This window comes from Alexandromys fortis, unplaced genomic scaffold (genome assembly GCF_014885135.2).
Source record: "Alexandromys fortis isolate MF-2015 unplaced genomic scaffold, M_Fortis_MF-2015_v1.1 scaffold_44, whole genome shotgun sequence".
NCBI classification, from domain to species: domain Eukaryota; kingdom Metazoa; phylum Chordata; class Mammalia; order Rodentia; family Cricetidae; genus Alexandromys; species Alexandromys fortis.
The window spans coordinates 3,921,207-3,946,705 of NW_026067921.1; the positions used below are offsets into that span (position 1 = coordinate 3,921,207).

At 50.8% G+C, this 25,499-nt stretch overlaps 1 protein-coding gene across 1 annotated transcript; it reads left to right on the forward strand.

The window, feature by feature from the left end:
- The first annotated feature begins 5,318 nt into the window (after positions 1-5,318).
- Cx3cr1 (C-X3-C motif chemokine receptor 1) lies at positions 5,319-23,913 on the forward strand. Its single transcript, XM_050141574.1, has 2 exons — positions 5,319-5,416; positions 17,859-23,913. The coding sequence occupies exon 2, from the start codon at positions 17,868-17,870 to the stop codon at positions 18,930-18,932; it is 1,065 nt and encodes a 354-aa protein (XP_049997531.1). The 5' UTR covers positions 5,319-5,416; positions 17,859-17,867; the 3' UTR covers positions 18,933-23,913.
- Positions 23,914-25,499: the final 1,586 nt, after the last annotated feature.

Here is a 25,499-nt window from a genome sequence, read left to right on the forward strand (position 1 = left end):
GCACAGCTGAGGACATGCAGCTCACGGGCCGATGGCTGGAGGCTGGATGAGTCCCTGACCTCAGCTGCCCAGGGCGGACTTAGAGGTCTGCTTCTCTGCTCTGGGTCTTTCTACAAGGGCTCTTTGCCTTGCTGCCCATGTTTGTCTCAGTCCAGGTCTCAAGCAGAAGTTCACCTCATCGCCTCAAGGGGGAGCCCCAAGGCCTCTAGGTAGAAAATTGCTGAGGAAGGTGGGACCGACAAGACCAGCCCTTTCCAGTTGAAGAAAGGGCCTTGGAGGGTTGGCCACCCACTCTGCCTGCAGCCCCCCCCCCCCCAGGGCATCTGCTCTGGGCTCCGCAACCTCAGAAAAGCTACCTTGTTCCCAAGACCAGATGTTGCACGGGTAGATTTCCGATGTGGGTGAAAGGGGCCTCAAGTTATCCTTTAACTCCCTCCGTCCTCGTGACTTCCTCACCTGAAAAGGAAAGTTGCCAACCAGGGAGGAGGGAGGAGGGACAGGGAGGGTGGGAGAAGGATGGAGGGGGGGTGGGAATGTGAGCAAGGTACAGGGGTACAATGAAAATTTGAAACCCATCATTTTGAAGGGTGTTGTAATCTTAGCACTCAGGAGGTGGAAAGAGGAGGATCAGGAGTTCAAAGTCCTCCTCAGCTGCACAGGGGGTTCCAGGTTAGCCTGATAAGTTGACCGGATGTCTTAACTGCTGGGGCTACTGTGACAAATCACAGCAGTGGCAGACCTTAGAAATCAACACGCTTTTCTGATGCTTCTGAAGCCTGGAAGCCCAAGCTCTACTGCCAGCAGGCGTGGATGTCCTCTGAGGATGCCCTCGGTGGCTTGCGGGTGGCCACACCGCAGGAGCCTCTGGGCATGCATCTCACAGCTGGCCTCAAACTCGCTATGCAGCCAAGGATGACCCCAAAGCTACCCATCTTCACCTTTGAGTGCTGGGAGTCCAGGTGTATCTCCCCTCACTACTGCACCTGTTCGCATGGTACAGGAGACCGTGGGACTCCAGGTGTGCTCCCACACACACACACACACCTGCTCACACGGTGCAGGAGATCCTGGGATTCCAGGTGTGCCCCCCCATACCTGCTCACACGGTGCAGGAGATCCTGGGACTCCAGGTGTGCTCCCACACACACACACATACCTGCTCACACGATGCAGGAGATCCTGGGACTCGAGGCATGCCCCACCCCCGCACCTGCAGAAGATCAACCCGGAGCATGTTCACCGAGTCCTGCCCAGAGTCCTAGGGTTTCAGATGGAGACCCTCATGGATGGGTAAGGGCTTCGTGCGGCTGAGAGCGAGGATGGGCTGTGAAGGGGGTGCTGAGGCACCAGCGCTTCCATCCCTGGTCAGATGCCGGCATCTATGTTACCGGTAAATTCTGACTTCACTGCTGTCTTCTGATGTGTGGCATCACTGAGAACATGACAGCGGTCCAACCTGTACCGTTTACCCTTGCTTGCCTCCTTAAAACTGAGCTTCAGGACGCTCACACTGGAGGTCATGACTTATCCTCTGGGTGTGGGTGGAGGGAACACGGTTCAGGGCTTCCCCGCTAGGATCGAGATGACTTTTTTTTTCTACACATTAATAAACAGGGTTTTCCAGAGAGTGGAGGGAGAACACTGACAGGTTGGTATAAAGAAAGCCAGCCACTTGGAAATCCTTGCTGTAGGGTGCAGTGGGAACAGGGACAGGGATGCAGGGAAGGAGAGCTGTAAGGGATGCTGCAGGAAGGCGCAGCTCTGCATGGCTCCTGGTCCTTCTCCTGGAGCACCCTCCACAGTGAAGACATGAGGGAAGCCTAGCTCCTCAGGCCGACATTGCTCCTTCCTCTATGCCCAGCTTTCTAAACTCCCCATCATCACAGGCCAGCAGGTCTGTGTCCTTGCCAAAACCTACACCAACCGTGCCTTAATTACTTGGGAGTTGTTGCAGCTGTTTCGAGACAAGACCTCATTTTGCAGCCCAGGTTGGCCTCCGAGTAGCAGCAATCTCTGACTTCAGCCTCTTAAGTGCCCGACCCCAGGTATGAGTCGCTGTACCTGAGAATGAACAATTAAGTCAGGTCAGGCATTTAAGTCATACCTACAAGAAGACAACAATTAAGACCATTAAGATGGGGGTTAATTATTATTACATAGTCAAGGCTGTGGTGGTTTGAATGGGAATGGCCCACAGAGCTCATATGCTTGAATACTTGGACCCCAGTTGGTTGAACTGTTTGGAAAGAATTAGGAGGTGCGGTTTGTCAGAGGTGGCCTGTCACAGGGGGGGTGGGGGGAGGATTTGGGGGTTTCAAAAGCTTTTCCCAGGGTTCTCTGCCTCCTACTTTTGGATCAAGATGTGAGCTCTCAGCTGTTCATGCCTCCATGCCTTCACTTTCTGTTATCACAAATCTAACCCCCCGAAACCATAAGCTCAATTAAATCCTTTCTTTTATAAGTTTATTAGACACGTGTTTATCACAGCAGCGGTAAAGTGACCCAGGCAAGGGGGGAGGGGCAGAGCAGGGATGCACGTGTGTGTGTGTGTGTGTGTGTGTGTGTGTGTGTGTGTGTGTGTGTGAAGTGACTGAGGGAAGGAGGAGGGGCAGAGCAGGGATGCAGCTGGGGGCCAGCTTTTTAGCTGAGTATTGCGGCATGTACCTAGGAGCTTAGAAGTTCCAGCTTGGGAGGCTGAGATGAGAACTTAGGTGTTCTAGTCTAGCATGGGCTACATAGTAGGACCCCATCTCAAAAATAAGGTGAATAGTTAAGTGACAACTGCTGGTTTATTTTAGAATAAATAACTAGAAGTAATTTAATCAGGGGCTGGAGAGATGGCTCAGTGGTTAAGAGCACTGGCTGCTCTTCCAGAGGACTTGGATTTGATTTCCAGCATCCACACGGTGGCTCACAATCGGTACCTCTAGTCTCAGGAGACCTGGGATCCACTGCCCTCTTCTGGCCTCTTGGGGGTTCAGGCATGCATGTGGTGGTGATTGTACAGGCAAACACTTATATACATAAAATAGCAAAAATAGGGGTTTTTAAAGAAATAATTTAAACTGGGTGGTGGTGGTGCACGCCTTTAATCCCAGGACTCAGAGGCAGAGGCAGGTGGATCTCTGTGAGTTGGAGACCAGTATGGTCTACAGAGTGAGTTCCAGGACAGCCAGAGCTGCCAGGCAGGCAGGCAGGCAGGCAGGCAGGCAGGCAGGCAGGCAGGCAGGCAGGCAGGCAGGCTGGAAAGAGGCTCAGTAGTTAAAAGTGCTTACTGCCTTGCTGAGGTCACAAGCCTGGTTCCCAGGACCAACATCAGATGGCTCATACCTTCCTATAATTCCAGTTCCAGACCATCCACGGCCTCTTCTGGTCTTCATTATGCTGCATACACTGCAAACACCACACACACACACACACACACACGGATGAGGTACTGTTTGTTGCCTTCAGGTGCCCACAGCAGGCTTGCCTCCCTTCCTACTCTAAAATAGAACGCTCCATGAGCTCAGAGTGCCTCTCCTAAATATTGTGTTCCTCTGTGTGTGTGGGTATCCACCCGGACAGCTGCCACCACCCCGTGGGGACAAGGAACTGGCACAAGTGTGTTGACACTCATTACAGAGCTCTATCAGCTGCAGCACCCGTGGACAGGACAAGCTCACTCCTCAGCCCTCTGCAGGTGAGTCAGGGAGGCAGGCACTCCCAGTGCCAGTGCACGCGCAGGGAAGTGTGTGTGTGTGTGTGTGTGCATGCGTGAGTGTGTGCTGGAGGAAGAGGAAGTGGTCAGAATGCAGGGGAAAGAAAAAGGGGACCATCGTGTTGAGAGCAAGCTCACAGACAGACCAGGGAGCAGAGGAAGCTCCCGGAGTTAAAGCCGTACAGCTGCGGCTCAGGGATTGCTCTTTGTGTGCGTGGGAGGGTGAGACGAAGACAGACAGAAAGGGATCGATGGGCACAGGGTGATCTCCAGGCCCCAACTGGAGATGGAGTTGTGTCAGCAATGAGCATCGATGAGACTGTTTAGATCCCAAGTGGGAGAATCTTGGCCAGATCCAAAACAGGAGCACAAGGGTGAGTGAGCTGAGTGTGGCTGGGGAGATGGCTTGACCCGCAGACCACTTGCCTAGTATGTGTGAAGTCCCTGAGTTCGATCCCCAGCATCTCATCAACGAGACATGGCGGAACATCCCAGCCCTTGGCCAGTGGAGGCAGGAGGATGCTCAGGTCATCTTCAAATACAGAGCCAGGCCAGGATGTGTGGGACATGTCTCAGCAACAACAAAACAAAATAAAACAAACAAAAACATAAAAGGGGGGCTGTGGGAATGGCTCAGTGGCTAAGAGCACATAACGGCTCTTGCAGGAGACACAGCTCAGTCCCCAGCTCCCATGACGGGCAGTTCACAGCTGCCTGTGACCCCAGCTCCAGGGAGATCTGAGTCCTCAGGCCTCTGTGGGCACCTGCACTCACATCCACGTATGCATAATTCAAAATAAACCTTTAAAAAAGTTAGCAGAAATGAACGTGAAACAAGGTTGGGTGGGTTTGAAACAGCGGCGGATCTGGGCGGAGGCGGGTGGATGACCATGATCAAAATACAAAGTGTGAAATCCCCGAAGAATTAATAAAAATAAAAAACAAAAATCAGAAACTGAAGTGGGGCAGAATGAGGGCAAAGAGCTGACCTGGGTAGCCCCCGATGTAGCTGATGGGGCATAGGGAAAGGGCCAATGTCTGAGAGCCCGTGAGGAACCGCTACCTCTCTGTAATCCCTTGGCCTCTGCAGGGGAAGGTGAGCAACCAGGGAGGCCAGGAGGAAACAGAAAAGGAACTAAGGAGTGGGCTTTGGCTACTGACATTTTCAGTATGGTGTTCCTACCTCAGTGGACAAAACATCCTCCTAAGAACCTCCTGTGATGTGTGCCCCTCAGCCGGGACCGAGACCATGCTGAGGCGAAAGACAGCAAGGACACTGAGCCTGCACCCCAGTACTGCCCAGTGAGTACCAGATGCTTTTGAAGATGGATAGAAAGATGAGGGGCTTTCACAGATTGCCTGAGACCCCTACTAATGAAAGCTTGAGGCCTGACTTGTGTTCTGCTGGCCTCTGAGGCTGCAGATTCTCATCTCGCTGGGGTGGGGGTGGGGGGATATCTGACACAGCCCCCGGCCATCACCAGGTCTGCCCCAGGCAGCAGTCCCTGAGACTTGCAATGCAGGCTTCCTTGTGATCAGCTGGTCTCCAGCCTGGAGCTTCTGAGCTTGCTTGCCACAGCATCTAAAGACAGGAAGCCAGATGCTATTGGCTAACTTCGCAAATAAAGATGCCCTCAGAGAGAGGGAAGTGTTGGCCTCTGGTGGAGTTTGCGTGGGACTGGGGGACTGAGTGGCACTTCGTTCCCATCTGCCCAGGTAAGTGCAGAGGACTCCTCCCACACCTCCCACACACAGTAACCAGGTTACTGACTTTGTTTGCCTTCTGTGTTCATTTTCCTGAAGATGCAGATAAAACAGGGGGGTGGAAGATAAGAAGTCTTTGAGGTGTGAGTAATTCCACTTTAGGATTGTGAAGAAAGGTTGAACACTATCAGAAAAGAGGGGAGAGGGGCCTGATACAAAATCACATTTGGTGATAGGAAATATTGATTTTTTTTTTGGTTTTGGTTTGGTTTTGTGGTTTTTCAAGACACGGTTTCTCTATAGCTTTGGAGCCTGTTCTGGAACTAGCTCTTGTAGACCAGGCTGGCCTTGAACTCACAGAGATCTGCCTGCCTCTGCCTCCCGATTAAAGGTGTGCACCACCACTGCCTGACTGGAAATGTTGATGTTTTTAAAGATTAAAATTTGTACTGTCAGTCAGACTTTGCGGTTCATGCCTCTAATCCCAGCGCTTGGAATGCTGCAGGAGGGGGATTGCTGCAAGTTTGAGACTAGAATAGGCTCTGTGTGAGTTCCAGGCCAGCTGGGGCCTCCCTGGGAGCCTCTTATCTCAAGCAAACACTAACAACTGTAAACATTAGTGTTGATGGTTTTTATTTCTTGCTTTAAAAAGCACTTATTCCTCAGAGACCCACACAGGAGTGTTTATAGATGAAATTAGTCTCATTGAGCCATAAAGTAGGAGATGAACGAAATGATAACTGAGTTGATAATCCCTAGATCTGAGTGGCAGGCACTCAGCAGTTTCCCTGATGGTACCCAGGCTTGAGAATATAAAAATGAGGATGCAATTCTGAGAATGTAGCTCGGCTGATAGAGTGCTAAGTGCTTGCCTAGAGTGCAAGGAGCCCCGGGTCCAATCCTCAGTACTACGCGTAGTACGTTAGGCACGATGGCCTGCTGTGCCTGCCGTGCCTGTGGTCCCAGCACTCAAGAGGAAGAGACAGGAGGGTCAGAAGCTCAAGGTCGGCCTTGGTACCTAGGAATTGTGAGGCCAGCCTGGGCTTTACGAGACCCTATCTCTAATAACAATAATGATGGTGATCAATGTTCAAACTGACTTTAGCGTTTTTACTGAAATACACATTTATATGGAGAAAAACTAAAAGAATATTATGCCCGAATCTGCAAGGCTGCATAGTTTTATGGATTTTTTCCCCTTTTCTTAAATTCCACTCTGGTAACATCTTCAGTTGTTATAATGAATATTTTTTGCATTTATAATAAACTTGGCGCAAACTCATTCCTCACTTTCATAAATGCTCATAACCGTGTCTCAGGACTCAGGCGTCTGAGCCACTAGGAAAGGTGGTCTTCGGAAGGAAATGGTAAGAACAGACCTTGTCCCTGCTTGACACAGGCAGACCCTTCCAGAGGCCCCCTGAGAACAGCTGCAGCTGGCTTTCCCTCAAGGGTTGTGTTATCATCTGGCAAACACAGACCCCAAGTGCCTGCAGCCTTGCTCTGGGCGTTTGTAGCCCAGTCCTGAGAAAGGCTGAGAGTTGGGAATCCTCCCTGCCTTCTCCCTTTTCCCTCCCTACCTCCAAATTCCCCTAATTTTTTTTTCTGTCCCAACTAGTTGAAATATAATACTTGAGGTAGGAAGAAATTGAGTCAAACGTAAAGATGCTCAGGCCATAAGAAAACACTCTGCTCAGGCAGGTCATAAGGGGACTCTGAGCCTACGGGGAGAAAACTAGGCTAGAGCAGGCCCTGACCTGTTGAGCCTTGGGCACTGTGAGAGCCAGCAGGGTGGGGGCAGTGACTGGACTCAGGGGCTTCTGGAAAACAGAAATAGCCCCAGGAAAGAGTGTAGGGTGACTTCCGGAGGAAGTGATCATAGGTCACTCACCACAGATAGGACCCCTGGGGCAGCAGGGACAACCCATACCCAAGCCTAGTCCAGTGAAGCTATAAATCTATGGGGGTTACTACGGGGCTGTACGCTTGAGTTAGTGGAGCTCACCCCGGTGGGTGCCCACTCATCAGAGCTGCGTCCTGGGAGCTCCTCCGCCAATTGCAGGCAGCTACTCGAAGTAAGACTCCTCTCCCCAGGAGATGGCCTGCAGCTTTCTGACAGGGAGTAGAAATCCTGCAAGTTTACCTGAATCCTGTGTGCCTCGCTCCTCCCACGTGAGAACAAAACTAGCCACACAACAAAGGCCAGAGTGGCTTCTCTTCCCCTGCCCCTCCGATTGGCTTGGTTTTACAGATGGATGCTGGGACAGAAAAATAGTGTCAGGCCCAGGCTGACCAACCTGGCCCTTCATGTACCTGTTTCCTGGGAAGAACCTAGCCATGCTAATCCGGTTAAAACCTACCCACCCTGCACTTTGGCTGACCCCATGGCAGAGAGAGGACAGGGGAAGGGGTGTTGCTGGTCCTTGGGATGCTGCAGTCCAGACTTCGGACTTTGGACAATTGCCCTTGGCAATACTGCACAGTGCTTGACTGTACCAAGTAGGTAGGACCCAGGCAGGGGAGTGCATAGTGAAGGTTAGAGTGTGGTATTTAAAGTCCCAAACACACTGAATGGACCGTCTTTGGCTCTTCAAAAGCAGTAAGGGCTTGCAAGGGGGATAAAGGCACCTGTGACGAGCTTGACTGCTTGAGTTTGAGCCTGAGAGACGCATGGTAGAAGGGAAGTCCTGGCGCCCTCAAGATGTGCTCTGATCACATATTGCAGCATGTGCAATTACGTACACACATACATATAAAATAAAAAATAAATAAATGCACTTTTAAAAACAGTTTCTGTCTGCTGCTTCAGGGAGAGTGAAGCTCCATGACTTCAGGGATCTTAACATCACTGACTACTCCCAAAGGAGTTGTTAAGGACCCCAAGTCATAGGACCAGGCGAGAAGACATGCTAGGACTGACCCAGTTCCAAATCAACTTTTAGTTCCTTCTTCTCCCAAGCCCACTGTGCAAGGGTGGCCATGTCAGGCACGGTCTGCCCAGAGAAGCCACTTGTGCCTCCCCAACCCAGCCAGCCCGGAGTCCTAAGCCTGAAGACTTCCAAACCAGGCCCTCAGAATGAGCTGCGAACTCACACTGCTCCAAAGCAGGCTGGAGAGGGGTGGGGTGGGGCGATGGGGCCCGAGCCCTAGCCAACCTTGATGACAGGTGCCCAGGTGTCTCAGAAGTGGGAGATCTTTAGGTCATCATTAGGTCATTTCCTACCCAGGAAAACCAAAGGAAGCCTAGGGTTTCTGACTGAGCCTGGGGTCAGCCTTTCCTCCCGGGGGCACCTAAAGTGTAAACCGCCTAGCAGGCTAAAGACCAAGTTCCATCCCCAGAACCCACGTGAGAAACCCTGGTGTGGCCATGTGTGCTGTAAAGTCAGCGCTGAGGAGGGAGAAATGATCCCTGGGGCTCACAGGCCAATCAGCCTGGACTACCCGGAAACTTCCAGGACAATGAGAGACCCTGTCTCAAGAAAGAAGGTGGGAAGTGCCAAGGAATGATACACACACGCACAAGTAGGTTTGCCCACACACATACATTGCACATGCTTACATCCCCATACTCACAAGCACACACATGCAAACACACACCACACCTATGCAAATACCACACACATGCACAAACCGCACACATACACATGACACACACAATACATACATACACACACCACACCACCCCACACAATGAAAAGAACCTCGCTAGGACCCCCAAAGCCCCCCTCACACCCCTGCCCTTACCCAAATGTTACTGGAAGTTGCCCCTCCATGTAGCAGACACAGAACTCAGTAACTCATCAATATTTCCAGAATGCAATTCTGTAAGAGAGTGACGGCCAGACAACGGGACTAGTGGGAATAAATGAGCAGCTTGCAGAAACGGAAGGCAGATTATGTAAGCCTTTCCTGCATGCACCGGGTCGCATCCAGACATCTGTCTGTCTCAGACGTCTGTCTGTCTGTCTCAGATGTGTACTCCATCCTCAAGGCAAGAATCATTTGCAAAGCTGTTGGTTTCTGCACCGAGTGCAGTAAATGAGCTCACGCGGTGGAAGATGGTTTGGCCCCACTGCGCTAGAGGGGACTTCAGTGTCTGCTTCAAAGTCCTCAGGAATTTTTTTTAACAGGGTCTCTGCACAGCCCTGGCTGTTTTTGAACTCGCCCTGTAGACCAGGTTGACCTTGAATTTACAGAGATCTTTCCCACCTCTGCCTCCCGAGTACTTGGATTAAAGGCATGCGCCAGCATACCCTACTTAACTCTCCTTTTTAAAAATAAGAAAAATAAGCTTTGTAGCCCAGGGAGGGAGCTTTGTAGCCCTGGGAGGAAGCTTTGTAGCCCAGGGAGGGAGCTTTGTAGCCCAGAGAGGGAGGCGCACGCCTTTAATCCCAGCACCGGAGAGTCAGGAGGATCTCTGTGACTTCACGGTCTGCCAGGTCTACATTTCCGAGGACAACAGCCTGGACCCTGTCTCCAAAACAAAACAACACCACCAAAAATTAAGCTTTATTATACAAAACGCTGCAAGTAATTAAAAAAAATCACACACCAAAATTAATCAGACCGAAAGCTTATGCAGCATGATGAACTAATTCACAGCTTGAGCTGGCGTCTCAATCTTCCTCGGACTCCACAGATGTCCAAGATGTCAAAGTCTCTTTAGGCTGACTCAATTGACCAGAGTGTGCTATCCTCGACCAGCCCTAGGAGACTTTAAGACAGGAACCCCTCCCTCCCAAGACCCAGAGACACACTCAGTTGCATTCCTGTCCTTGAGGTGATTGACAGCTGGTCGTGAAGCCAGCAGACCTGGCAGCATGTGTGTGCTTGTGTGTGAAGTCAGCATTAGGTGTCTGCAGGCATTTCTGCCTTGGTTATTCAGGTGATCTCTTATTTTTACCTAGAACTCACCCATCTGGCCAGGCTGTCTGATCAGGGAGCCCCAGAATCCCCGTCTTCACCCCCCCCCCCAGTGCTGGATTACAAGTGCATCACCACGTTTAGCTTTGTTGTTGTTTGTTTTTTGAGGCAGGGTTTTTCTGTACAGCCCTGGCTGTCCTAGAACTCCCTCTGTAGACCAGGCTGGCCTCAAACTCAGATATCCACCTGCCTCTACCTCCCAAGTGCTGGGATTAAAGGCATGCGCCACCACTACCCAGCCAGTTTAGTTTAATATGGATTTGGAACTCAGGTCTTGCAACAAAGAGCTTGCAGAGCAAATGCTTTGCTGACTGAGCGGTTCCCCAGCCCTCAACGGCGTTCTTGGTGACGTGAACTCACCCACCTTTGGATTAGACTGTCCACCCTTGAAAGTTCATTGGCTCTGTCCTACATTAGCGACAGGAGGTTGCTTGGAGCCGAGCGCTGAAGCTCCCACACCCCCACAGAAATTGGGAGATGGGGCTGTGTGCTTGCTGCTCGTATTTCTAAATCACAATGCCCAAGTCCTGGAGAAAGGTGTTCCTCCAAAACAGTGGACCGAAGGCCCTGCGGGTTCCAGGACCTACACATCCAGGGAGAAGTTACTTACAGACACTCTGAAGTGACCGTTCTAAAAGAGAAAAGGACCTTCCCTTCTTTTCAGCAGGCAGGCTGGATTATGCCTCTTAGCCTTCATCTCTGTTTGCTCTTAAACATATGACTGACTTTATGGGGAGTCTGTCTGCCAGTGCTAAGACCATCAGAGTGAGGAGCCCCCTGAGGAAATCGGGTTCAACACCTCTTAGTTACCTGGTGCTGGTTCAAGCTTCTCAAGCCTGACCCTGAGACGCTCTTTAAGCATTCTTAAGTACAGTACCATTTTGGAAAAATGTTTCCCAGTAACAATGATCTTCATCCATGTGCACGATAAAGCTAGGGCATGACCACAAGGAACTCTTTTGAAAAGTGTGTGTGGCCATGAAGATGGGTTCTATAGTTTAAGGGCTGAGAGTCTGGTGTGGTCTCAATTATACAGACAGCAGAAGGGATGGTCTGAGAAACAAAGATAAAGTTCTAGGGAGGGAGAGCCTGGGATGAGCACATAGCTGGGGGATTCGGGTGAGGCCTGGCCCTGCAGATAACACAGGTCACCGGGATACTAACTACATCCATTCCCAGCCTTCTGGGTGGAAAACAGGTCCACACATCCCTTCCCCTGCAGAGATAAGCTGTGTGCTTCACCTTCCTGGCTTCCCTAGAGCTCATCTGAGAACGAGGACCCCTCTTCTCACACACTCTGTGTGACTTAATTAACATGGGCTCGGTGGCTCATACCTTTTATACCGGTAGTCAGGAGACTCAAGCAGAGGATTGCAATGAGTTTGCTTGGGTTTTTTCTTCTTGTTGTTTTTTGTTTTATTTCGATTTGGTTTGGTTTTTCGAGACAGGGTTTCTCTGTAGCTTTGGAGCCTGTCCTAGAACTTGCTCTGTAGACCACGCTGGCATCTAACTCACAGAGACTCACCTGCCTCTGCCTCCTGAGTGCTGAGACTAAAGACGTGCACCACCACTGCCCAGCTTGCAATGAGTTTGAGGCCAACAGAGACTAAATAGGGAGTTCTGGGTCAGTATGGGTGATGGTGGGAGATACTGCCTCAAAAACTCCTACACTAACCAGAATTTTATTATTAAAAAGCTACCCTGTTTCTCCATTACTTAAAAAAGTGATGAAATATTTCCTTTTAAATTTTCACAGTTTTATTTTGATAGAAATACACAAATATCACAGAGCGCTTTAAAGAGGAAAAGGGAGGGAGAAGTGTCAAACCTCAAATAATTGCATGTTTGAGAGAGGAGGTAACTCCTGTAGTTTCCCATCAGAGTTCCCTTGACGGTATGTTTTTGGCTTTGAAGGGGACCTTTGATCTGGGTGAAGTCCTGCTTGGTAGCGCTGTCAGGATCCTTTGCATGGACTCATAGCTAGGTATAGGAACAGAGGGTCAGCTGACTTGCGCAGGAAACCAGGTGGACATTGTAAAATGTCCCTCCTGCTGCAGCCTCTGCTCTCTGAACCCTGAGACATGTGTGCTAATAAACAATAAACAAACAAACAAAGCAGGGCTGTCAGAGACTGGAGACCCAGCTCTGTCAGGAGAGCACTTGTGCTGCAGACATGGGGACCTGCATTCAACGCGCAGAACAAACTAGAAAGCCACACTTAGGGACCCAGGAGAGTGACGATCTAAAGGGAGACACTGGCTTTAGAAATCAGTCAGCAGGATGTGGAGCCGAAAGGGGAGAGTGGGGGAAGCCTCCTAGGAAGATGCCAGCCAGAAGAACGTGGCCACCTAAGGAGAAGGGAAGCTTAGAGATGGGGAACTGATTGGGAGCCTGGGTAAGGGCACCCCCACCCCACAAGGAAGGCTAAAAATAAAGGAGCGGGCATGAGGAAAGGAAGTGGACCAGGACGGCTGGAGGAGTGAGGAAGAAGTTTTATGAAGTGGGTCGTATTGAAGTCATTTCTTCTTGGATCTAGCCCAGTGGTTCTCAACCTCCCTAATGCTGAGACCCTTTAACACAGTTCTTCGTGTCATGGTGACCCCAGCCATAAAATTATTTTTGTTGCTACTTCATAACTGTAATTTTGCTGCTGTTATGAATGGTGATGCAAATGCCTGTGTTTTCTGACGGTCTTAGGAGACATCTGTGAAAGGTACGACCCACGGGATGAGTACCGCTGATCTAGAACGTTCCAAGCTCTGCTTCTTGGCTCAACGCAGCCCCTGTTCAATACCAGCTAGTAAAACCACGGGTTAACTGCCAGATAGGACAGAGGCCTGAGAACGGCTTCCAGGGATTTGTGGGAAGTTTTTGATGGATGTGTTTGGGTCGGGGAAGTGAGAATATTTATGTATACATTTGTGTGTGTGAGCATGCATGCATGCAAGCGAGTGTATGTGGTGCATGTGCCTGTGCATGTGCTTGTGTGTGTGTGCACCCAGAGGCCAGAGGAAGACACGGAGTACCCTGCTCTGTCACTCTTCACCTTATTCCTTTGGACAGGTTCTCTCCCTGAACCTGGGGCTAGGCTGGCAGCCAGCAGTCCCCAGCAGTCCTCCTGCCTCCACCCTCCATATTGATGGGTTATGAGTGTGGGCATGCTCAGGTGCACCTGTGTGCACATGTCTGTATATGCATGTGGAGGCCAAAGGTCAGTCTCACGTGTTATTCCTCAGGCACTTTCTACCTTCTTTTCAGATCATCTCTCAGTGGGATCTGAGGCTTATGATTAGGCCGGGCTGACTGGTCCGTGAGCCCTGGGTATCTGCCTCCCTGGTGCTGGGATGACAAGCCTGCACAATCACACAAGCCTTTCTTTCAGTGGTTCTGGATATCTTCATGTTTGCACAGCAAGACTTTTACTGGCTGAGCCCATGGGATCTGTGTTCTTGCCTGAGTTGTAAGGCACAACCTCAGCTGTTTAGCTGATGCTCCATCCTTTGGTGCTACGCCCACACCAGCCCCCAAGTAGGCCTCCTGTGACCCTGAAGTAAGATCCTGCTGAGAGAATCCTGCCGAGGAATACCTTGTCGGGTTTTTACCTTTGCTTTCTACTGTCCACTGCTTCCAAGGCATTGGCAGGCCTTTGACCTCAGGCTGGCCTTTGCCTCATTTTGTAGCCCAGGCTGGCCTCAAACTGAAGATCACCCTAGTTTCCTGGCTCTACTCCATCTATAGCCTGAAAGTCCTATCTTTAGGTTTACTTTCCAATCCTCTGAATATCTCAGGAGACCCTGGGGATGGGGTGGGAGTGGGGAGGCTTGCCAGGTCAGACCAGAAGTTGCTTTGCTCTCGTTCTCGGGCTGGAGGATGAGTCAAGGGAAGGGCACGTTCTTCGCTGATGTGAGATTTCCACCTTGAGTGGAATCCTCGTGCTCTGGGGTTCATCTGCTGAACCCAGTGAGCTGACACAGCCCATGAGCCCCTTCCAGGTAGATAAAGGAGACATCTCTGCTGACTCATATGGCTGAGGCATCGCTGCTTCTCACTGTCTGCCCAGAAGACACGGTGTCTGTCCCACCAACAGACGTGGCCACTGGATGGGGGAGAGAAAACCTTTCCCAGACTGTTCCGGCTGCCCTGCCCATGCCTGGCCAGCCTCTGCTGGGACCCCACGTGGTGAGGCTTACTTTACTGCTCCGGGTCTCCTACCGCTCCTATTCATTCAGCACATGTGGTCCCTACAGAGCTCTCAAGTCTTAGGGCCCAGACCCCTCAGCCACCAAAGATACCTGCATTCCAGCTGCCGCTCCTCTCCAGGAGGCAGACAACTGGGCGGTATCACTGTGCTGGATGGCTACTTATTTAGTTTGTCATAAAATCCATATTTTTGTTGGTTTCTAATATTGAAAGCCAATCAATTAAAATAGTTTCCTAGTGGAGAATACTTACATGGCTAAGACAGAAATCCAAGCATATATAATAAAAATCTAATCTCCTTTTCCCCTCCTTTAGTCTCCAGAACTGCCCCATGACGCTGCTGCCCCCACCTCGAGCTTGTCCCTCCGGAGATATTCAGACCCTCTTACACACAGCCTTTTCCAACCTTTTCACACATGGCAGCTTCCTGTGTCATGGGACCTCACGTGGCTCTCGGGGTTTTGTGTTGAAGCAGGTGTTTGGTGTCTTGCTCAGGCTCACCGTAGTTCAGTTTGCTCTGTCTGGACTGAATAGAGCTTCATAAAGGGCATCTTTCTCTCCTCCACGGTCAAAATGAGAAGGAGATGGTGCACTCTTCGTGTCAGTGAAAAAAAATCATATCTTCAAATACCAAATTTCCGCCATGCCCAGGGTCCAACCGTGCGTGAGTCTCCACGGCTTGGGTGTGTCTAAAGGTCAGAAAGTCTCTGCAAGTGTCTGTTGTGAGTAACGTTGGAATAGGCTCTCTCCTTAGAAACAGCCCATGGTCAATCATCAGATTGAACCCCAGTCTTGCAGAGGGACCCCCAAACCCAAAGGCTCCAAGCTACCCACGGGCTAAGCTCCAACCTCTGTGAGTCCACAGAAGTCATGGGGCTGGGAGAAGCATCCCAGGCACGAAGAGGCAGAGCAGTGTTTCCCAACTTTGGCCTCCTCTTGGGGTCAGCTTTGCTAACTTTTCACACTGAAAGGAGGAAGAATATGACTGTCCTGGGGTCCCTCATGTATGACCTCTTTCATATTGCCTCATGGCATGTCCTCCCATGCCAGGGAAGACAAGCCTGTGTTACAAGTCTCATGGACTAAGTAGCAATTCCTGCTTGCTCATCTGTCAACCATAGACATATGAAATTACACGTTTTAGGGGTTATTGATTTATTTTCTGACTTCCTAGCTTATATTTGAAACAGAGTCTCCAATACCCCAGACTGGACCGAAACTCGCTGTGTGTCCAGGTGTGAGGTGAGATGATAACCTTGAGCTCTGACCCTCCTGCCTCCACCTCTCCCAGCTGCTGGCATCACAAGCACATCCCAGCAAGCTCAGTTTGTGTGGTGCTGAGGATCGAACCCAAGGCTTTGGGCTTCCTAGGCAAGCGCTGTAACCACACAGCCACGGCCTCAGTCTCAAGGTGATGGTGGCTGAGTTCAGAAAGTGCTGTGTGGCAGCGACTGGTCCTGACCAACTTGATGCTGAGTGGGCGGCAGCAGAGGCCCCCTCAGAGAGCAGGGTCCCGCAGCTTGAAGCAAGGAACGCCCGTGCTTTTCCTAGAGTTGAGGGCTCCATCGCAGCCTGGGTGGGCCAGAGCAGGTAGCCTCAGCCCAGTCCATCGCGAAGAGGCTGGCTAAGAGGCAGGTGATGCAGGAAGGTAGCCATGGGTGGGCCTGGGTGAAACCATCTTGAACAAGGTGCGGTGGGTGTGGAAACTCCCTCTGTTAAAAACCATGAGCTCGGTTTTTTCCGTTTCTATGGGGAAGGAGGCATCCAGGAAGTGTGCTCTGAGATGCCTTCAGACTTCTAAGGGTTTTGTCTGTGGTTTCAAGCAGCAGATGAGCAGGCCTGGAGGAGCAGTACGGAGTGAGCGACCAGCACACCCTGGTTGGGAAACAAATGGGAAGGGAACAGTTTTATTACCCAGCCTATGGAGAAATGTCCTCTTTTCCCATTCTTGCCCTTAAGGAAATAAGAAAAAGAATAAGGGATGGGTTAGGGCTGGGAATAGCTGGATAGATTAGCCACTCAAACCAAGGGCAGCAGGCTGGCTGAAGCCATCCTCTGCCTGGGGTCAGCTGGTCCCTCTGTAAACAGAGAGCCTGGGTTACAGCAATGCTTCCTCTTTACTGGATTGGCTGTGAGATGGTCAACCCAGAGTGGTTGGGATGGAGGCCTTTCCCACACAGAACTAAACCCGGGAAAGTCCATGGTTCCGTGAAACAGGAGTGGGGGACTATGCTGGTTATTTTCCTCATGGCTGGTGACCCGACGAGAAGTGACTTACAGGAGAGAGAAATCACAGGTTCTTCTGTGTCTGTGATGGAAAGCATTCTTGGCTCCAGGCTGCAAGCTTTTCCTCTTAGGAAAACAAGTATCTCTGTGGTCTTAGCAACACTCAAGCTGGACAGTACTGAACGTTGCCTCATGGTGCCTTCTGACCTCAACAGGGTGGCCCTTCCTCCCCTATAGGAGGTGATGGGATTATTCTGGGAGCCCTGGGGAGCCGAGGTGGCAGGAGCTTCAGGTGCTCACAGGCATCTGCGAGTTGGGAAGTAGAGAACAGTTTGCGGCAGATCTGCTCACTGTCTCCTTTTCTGTCTGGGACCCCAGCCTGTGAAACGGCTCCATCCACATTCAGAGTGGGGTGTTTGTTTGTTTGTCTATTTGTTTGTTTTCTTAAAGACAGGGTGTCTCCGGGTAGCCCTGGCTGTCCTGGAACTCACTCTGTAAACCAGGCTGGCCTGGAACTAGGATATCCATTTGCCTTTGTCTCCCAAGTGCTGGGATTAAAGGTGTGGCCACCACTGCCCAGCTAGAGTGGGTCTTCCTACCTTGTTAAAATCCCTCCCCTGGGGCTCAGCAGTTTAGAGCATTTGGTGCTCTTCCAGAGGTCCTGGGTTCAATTCCCGCTGCCCACATGATGGCCCCAGCCATCTGTAACCCATTTCAGTGAATCCAACACCCTTTTCTGGTCAGGCACACACATGGTACACAAATATGCATGCAGGAAAAATATCTGGACACATAAAATAAACAAATCTTGCTGGGTGGTGGTGGCGCAAGCCTTTAATCCCAACACTTGGGAGACGGAGGCAGAGAGATCTCTGTGACTTGTAGATCAGCCTGGTCCACAGAGTGCGTTCCAGAACAGCATTCCAGGGATGCATATTGAGACCCTGCTTCAAAAATAAGAAATGTTTTAAAAGATAGCATGAATATAGATTAGATAGAATTTAGTAGACCCCCAGCTGGTGTTTTCTTCCTCCTGTCTACACACAACCAGAGAGAATTGCAGTCTTCTAAGGCTAATGTGGCTGTGTTTCCCCTTCGGCTCCAGGCCCTCACCATGCCCACCATCTTCCCGGAATTGGATCTGGAGAACTTTGAGTACGATGATTCTGCCGAGGCCTGTTATGTGGGCGACATTGTGGCCTTTGGGACCGTCTTCCTGTCCATCTTCTACTCCCTCGTCTTTGCCTTCGGTCTGGTGGGAAATCTGTTGGTGGTACTCGCCCTCACCAACAGCCGGAAGCCCAAGAGCATCACCGACATCTACCTCCTGAACCTGGCCTTGAGTGACCTGCTCTTTGTGGCCACCTTGCCCTTCTGGACTCACTACCTGGTCAGCGAGGAAGGCTTCCACAACGCCGTGTGCAAGCTCACCACTGCCTTCTTCTTCATCGGCTTCTTTGGAGGCATATTCTTCATTACCGTCATCAGCATCGATAGGTACCTGGCCATTGTCCTGGCCGCCAACTCCATGAACAACCGAACGGTGCAGCACGGTGTCACCATCAGTCTGGGCGTCTGGGCGGCGGCCATCTTGGTGGCGGCACCCCAGTTCATGTTCACAAAGAGAAAGGAAAACGAGTGTCTGGGTGATTACCCCCAAGTCCTCCAGGAAATCTGGCCCGTGCTCCGCAACTCGGAAGTAAACATCCTGGGCTTCATACTGCCCCTGCTCGTCATGAGCTTCTGCTACTTCCGAATCCTCCAGACTCTGTTTTCCTGCAAGAATCAGAAGAAGGCCAGGGCCATCCGACTCATCCTCCTCGTGGTGGTGGTCTTCTTCCTCTTCTGGACGCCCTACAACATCGTGATCTTCATGGAGACTCTCAAATTCTACAACTTCTTCCCTAGTTGTGACACAAAGAGGGACCTGAGGCTGGCCCTCAGTGTGACGGAGACAGTGGCGTTCAGCCACTGCTGCCTCAACCCCCTCATCTACGCCTTTGCTGGGGAAAAGTTCAGGAGATACCTTGGACACCTGTACAGGAAGTGCCTGGCTGTGCTGTGCTGCCGTCCTGTCCACGTCAACTTCACGCCGGAATCCCAGCGGAGCAGACAGGAGAGCATCCTGAGCAGCTTCACTCGTTACACAAGCGACGGAGAGGGCTCTCTCCTGCTCTGAAAAGCCTGGACCCCACTGCAAACCCAGACTCTCTCCTGCTCTGAAAGCCTGGACCCCACTGCGAACCCAGACTTCTTGACTCTGACTCCGGGTAATGAAGACAGACTTTCTCCTGCTGTGTCCTATGTGCAAGAAACATGGACTTGATGCCTACAAAACAACCCCACAGTGTTTTTGAAATTTTTTTGTTCAATTCATGAACGATACACATATTGCTGGCTGTAAATGCTGAACACTGGGGCTTATGCATGACAAAGCTTCTAACCCGATTGGAGAAGTCACAAAGGGGTGGTAAGGGTCATTCACGTGGTCATGTGGGGGAGAGGCTGATTAAATCCTCAGACTGAGAGGAAACGAAGCTTTGAATCCAGCTAGAATGTCCCCTCTCTGGCCTTCAGATTCTGAGTACTGACAGGGTATCCAGACACACATTCCATAGCTTCAGCGCCAGAGAAGGACCTGGTCTATCTCTGATTTCAAGGTCAGCATTCCCAGGGAAGGACTTCCACTGGCCAAGCTGTGTCACGTGCCCATCCCTTGATTCCTCTTGAGGAAGAGACCTGGTCAGTCATCCTCATCAACATAGACCATGAGACCCTATATGGACAAGTTCAACAGAACCGCCATATATGGGCTGCCCGTGCACGCTTCAGCATTGCCAGGGCATTCATTCATTCATTCATTGAAATAGAACTGATCTAAGATATTATTGGAACCTGAAGGTTGGAGGTTGAGGAAGATCTATTTCTAAGAAATTGGAGGGCGGGAACTACCTTGATAAGACAGAACAAGATCAGCTCCTCTGCCTTACCAGGGGACTGACTGACCCAGGCTCTCCCCTCAGCAACCAGCCTGTGTCTACTGCCAGCTTCTTCATTAAGCCCGTCTTGAGAATGTCCTGGAAATTCCAAGGGCTCCCACTGACCACTGCATCGAATGTAAACTCAAGGGCCTGGCCTCTGAGACCAGAGACATAAGATGCAGTTCAAAAATAGACTCTACACTGCCTCCTCCTCCTTCCCAAAGAACGTCACCCACGCTGCTGCCAGGTCCCTTCCAATATCCCTCTGCTTCTCTCAACACCCCCCACCGGGGGAGGCGGGAGAAAGAATCTCACCCCAGAGTGAAGGGATGGATTTATATCCTAGCTCTGTCATTTGTAATTGGGGAGACCGGAACCAACAGAGCTTCAGCCCCTCACATATAGAAAAGGGACAGTGGTGGCCTCATCTATTCTCACATGGCAAATGAGCCAGGAATTTAGCTTCCCCTGTGTCTGGCACTGTTGAGCTGCCTCTGAGTGACAGCGCAGATGGAGTGGGAGGAGCCTGCAGGAGACCCCCATTCCCACAGTGATGCTCAGCGGCACCTAGATCTACAGACCCCTAACCGTCTCCCTGCTGCCAATCAAGAGCCTGTGAGAGCAGCTTGCTTTCTGCGCTCAACCCGAAAGCATCATGTGGTCTAACCACAGGAGACCCTCACAGCTGCACCCACTGACTGGGGACTGCACAGTTCTGTAACTTGCTTTCTAAAAAGCGCTGGGTCCCAGTTGCTCTCTGTTCCTGTGTAGCACTGTAATACCCATTTGAGAAGTCTCCCCCCCGTGATGGTGGCACTGAGGAAGCCGTGGCATGTGGCTCACTGTGGCGTGTCTGATGTCTCCTTGGCAGTCTGCGTGTTTGTTCCAAGGGTGGCAGACGGAGTCACAGCCCTCACAGGCATGTCCAGCATGTTGACATTGCAACACAACGCTGTCTTCTACAGCAGTCACAACTGAGAACCTCAAAATTTAGTTACCGAAGTGGGGAGACGGGAAAGATGGCTCAGTGGCTAAGAGCACTGGCTGCTACTCCAGAGGACTAGGGTTCAATTTCAAGAACCCACTTAGTGTCTAACAATGGTCTTTAACTCCAGTTTCAGGTGATCCAACAGCCTCTTCTGGTTTCTGAGAGCACCAGGCAAACACGTGGTGAACATACATGCATGCACAAAAAAATAAGTAAAAACAAAAACAAAACCAGAAAAACTTGTTTGGTTTTTCAAGACAGGTTTTCTCTATGTAACCCTGGCTGTCTTGAAATTCTTTGTAGACCAGGCTGGCCTAGAACTCATAGAAATCACCTGCCTCTACCTCCCAAGTTCTGGGATTAAAGGTATATACCACCATGCCGGGCTTAGTAAATAAATTTTTTTTTATTTCAAAAATCTCATAGGTTTCAAGTAAGTTTATGTTGGTGTTGCTCCGTGGTCACTGCTGTCTGGGGCTGCATGGCTAGACACACCTACACTACTATTGTACTTATAATTCTGTTGATACACATTTGGTTTCCTTCCTATTTTTAGCAAATACAAATCTCACAGCACTTTAATCTGTGGAATTTTCTTTTTCCTGTTCAGTTATTTTTACCAGATAAGCTCTTTGCCAGGGTGATAACTGCACCAAAGGGTGGGGACCGCTTCAGCTCCTCTCTCCAAGTATAGACAATTTTATCAGAAAGCAAAGCCTACCCACGGCTTTAAATCACAACACTCCCTGAAGCAGAAGCAGGTGGATCTCTGAGTTCAAGGCCAGCGGTCAGCCTGGTTTACAGAGCAAGACCCTGACCCAAAAAGGTGCGGGGGTGGGGGAGGGTAATGCCAAGTTCTATAGGATAGGCCAACTAGTCCTGAATCTGAGCAGGCAATGCAATGTTCTCTAGGATAGGCCAACTAGTCCTGAGTCTGAGGCATCATCTGACTAATCAGGAAGTAATGGCGTCTGTAAGCCTGTCAGATGCAGCCATATTGTCTCTCTGCAACGCCGCCTTGAACGCCAACCACAGTGAAAGCTGTTTCAGCTTCTTTGAAAAGTTTTAACCCTGACTGATTGATCAATTGCGTGTATATGTGTAAATGTGTATATGTGTGCGTATGCATGTGTGTGTGCCCATGAAGGAACTCAGAAGACAAATTGCAAAAATCAAGGTTTTCCTTCCATCAGGTGGGTCCTGGGATCAAACTCAGGTTGTGGGGATTGGTGACAAGTGTCTTTATCTGATGAACCATCTCTCTAGGTCCCATTTAGATTTTGGTGCATATGTATAACCTTCATTTGATAATGACAATTTGCTACTAAAAAGCACATATTCCATACGACATAGGAGCTGGGCTCCAGAGAAGTTTCCACCCACTAGCTTGTCCTCGCCCCTTTGTTTTTCTTAGTTCCAGGATCTGAAGTAACTGGGTCCAAACGCAGACTTTGGCTAGGCTGACTTTTGTGATGGGTTGGTTGGGGCAGCGTGTGTGTGTGTGTGTGTATGTGTGTGTGTGTCTGTGTATGTCTCTGTCTGTGTGTATGTGTGTGCATGTGCGTGTATGTCTCTATTGTGTATATGTGTGCATATGTCTCTGTGTCTGTGTGTATGTGTGTGCATATGTGTGTATGTCTCTGTGTGTGTATATGTGTGCCTGTGTAAGTGTATGTCTCTGTGTATGTATATGTGTGTGTGCATGTGTATATGTCTCTGTGTGTATGTGTGTGCATGTGTGTATGACAGATCAACCCCAGGCTTCATTCCACTTTTTTGAGACAATCTCAGTCTCCCTCTCACTGGGGTTTCGCCAGTTAGGCTAAGCTGGCTGTCCAGAAGCCTGAGGGATCTGCCTATCTCTGATTCTTCTGTACAAGGACAACACATGCACACCAGCCTTTTACACCTGGGGTCAAACTCAGGCCCTTGGATTTTCACAGGGGGCACCCTACGGGCTGAGTCACTTCTCCAGTCCCCAAACACACGCTTTGTAGCTAAGGAAAAGACGGCCAGTCAGGAACCCCTGAAAAGGCAGGTTCCAGCCTCCCAGCACCCTGCCTTCCTCCCTCATCCTAATCGCAGTGCAGGCCCTCTGACCTCTAGGAGCAGAGACCACAGGCAGGTCACAGAAAACTGAGGAAGAGAGGATCTGCAGGGGCATGACCATGGAGCGTCTGAGGCACGTGACCTAGACCGTCCCTAATGGGGTAAGTCTATGCACACAGGTGCGGGCTATGCTGCAACCGGCAGTGACATCACTGTGTGTCATGACAGACGGCATGCCCAAAAGCATCATCTGTAAAGGACATAGCATGCCCAGAGGCTAACGCAATCAGCAGCCTTGGGAAGGGCCAGACCTCAGACAGACACCGGCAACGCTAGGGAGAGCTATGTCCAGGTGCCAACCAACGCTCGGGCTGAAGGCTGAATTCACTCACTTCAGTCCAAGCTCACTCAGGGACAAAGTGACTCCTCCTTGGAGGCCTTAACACTGAGACATACGGACAGAGAGAGAGAATAGGAGTGCTCAGGTACCCATCACCTGTATCTATTCCAGGTCCTCTAGGAAGCTGACGCTGAGACACACACAGTGTGTGTGTGTGTGATGTATAAGGTGCACGCACCTAGACACTCCTCCACCTCTGACTGAGTGATAAACAGAAGAAGATGTTCATGTGTCACACACAGAGTGACACACGACAAAGAGAAAGGAAAGTCATGGCTGCCTCCCTCGGACTGAGGCCTGGCACTGAGAAGGCCTGAGGAGAGGGCCGAGAGAAGCTGGGGCAGGAAGGTCTGTTTTTCAGGTAGTTGCCAGGCAGTGTTGGGAGCCTGAGGTTGACAATGGAGTTGGTGGAGACAGAGCTGTGTGTGGTGGCATTTCATTTGTATGTTAATAAATAAAGCTTGTCTGAGGATCAGAAAAGCAAAACAGCCACACTGGTCAGGCTTACATACCAGGCAGCGGTGACACACATCTTTAATCCTAGTAGCCACACTAGTTGCCATAGAAACCAGGTGGTAGTGGTGCATGCCTTTAATCCGAGAACTAGAGAGGATTATAAAACAGGAGACAGACAGCTCTCAGTTTGTCTCATTCTGAGATTCCTGGAGGCAGGATGGCCATTTTCTGACTGAGGTCAAGGTAAGAGCCAGCGGCTGGCTGCTTTGCTTTTCTGGTCTTCAGGTTGAACCCCAATATCTGCCTCTGGGTTTTTATTAATCGTGCTTCAGCTGTGTGAAACGAGGGCTGGGAGGGGCCATTTGTCAACGATGTGGTGAAGAACAGGGAGAAGGTGACCCTAAAGGCTAACTCACAAAGTAGATAAGAAGAGAGGGCTTGGAGAGCCATGAGTATGCGCCTGCTGTCTTTGTGCCTCCTTCATAGTCCTCCTCCACTCTGCATCTGCCTGGCACACCTGCAGAGGGAGGCTGTGCAAGGGCTAGGGACCACGTTTCTTAGTGTTAGGGCACCCGGGGAGATGTGGGGAGACGTGGGGAGATGTGGGAGATGTAAGGAGCCATGGGGAGCCATGGAGAGCTGTGGGAAGATGTAGGGAGCCATGGGGAGAAGTGGGAAGATGTGGGGAGACATGGAAAGGTGTGGGGAGACATGGGGAGAGGTGGGGAGAAGTGGGAAGATGTGGGGAGACATGGGAAGGTGTGGGGAGACATGGGGAGATGCGGGGAGCTGTGGAGAGCCATGGGGAGGCGTGGGTTCAGACCAGGGCTAGGTGTGCATGCAGCGCACTCTATCCGGGGCTCTATTTTCTCTTTCTCTCTCAGTCCTTCCCCATCATCAGGCTGAAGAAGGGGAGGAAAAACACTGGGAGGACGAGGGGGAGTGGGAGAGGAATGGTGCCCTGGCTTGGAATAGGAGCAAGAAAAGTCTGGCTCCCTTGCCTTGTGCCTTCCCACCATGGACTTTGAGCACAATGTGGTCCAAGCAGAGGCTTCCTCCAGAATCCACACCCCGTGTGCTTGGAAGACCAGATCTGAGCAGCCCTGTTTGCACAAGAGGGTGGGTGGCTTCACCCATTCAGCACTAGCCTTCACCCATCACCCTGGCACCCAGAAGGAGAAGCCCCAGGTGCCTCCACTACCCTCATTCTGCCCTGGCACGAGGGAGCCCATTTTTACTCTTGCCACCTGCTGGTCCCCAGTGGCGAGTGACATTGATCCCCACTGTCAGGAGGAAGCTGAAGAGGCTCACACTTCTCCTTTGGGGTTTGGGTTGCAAAACTCTCTTTTGCTCCCCACATGGTTAAGTCCTGTTTTTACTCTCACATCTACACGCAAAATCCCAACTGTATCTTTCTAAAAATGGACAGATGAAACCGTGACTCACCCACAAATGAGTTCCCAGGGACCAAGAGAAGCTGGTCAAAGGGAGCTGGTTCGGCGCAAGCTCTGCTCTGCATGATGGGACCACAAAGGACCATTGCCCTTGAAAGACAGCTAATCCCCCAGCCTCTTTTTGATTCTAACTGAAGGGACCAGGCCCAGGGTGGTGCAGGCTAGGAAATACGCACATCGGGAGGATGGCACTGCTGAGCAATGCCAGGATCCCAGTGAGACTGAGCCAAAGATCCGATGGTCAGGGCTGGGACGATGACTCAGTGGGTGAAGGGCTTTCTGCATACAAATGAGAACCTGAGTTCAGCTCTCCAGCATGCTTGCAGAAGCTGGGTGTGGCGGCACGCATCTGTAACTCCAGAGACGAAGGGATAGAAACAGGTGGACACAGGAGGTGGGGGTTAATAGCTAACCAGGC

Bases quoted from the DNA above. Each gene is read 5' to 3' on its own strand.
- Cx3cr1 (XM_050141574.1), top strand. From the start codon at position 17,868: ATGCCCACCATCTTCCCGGAATTGGATCTGGAGAACTTTGAGTACGAT.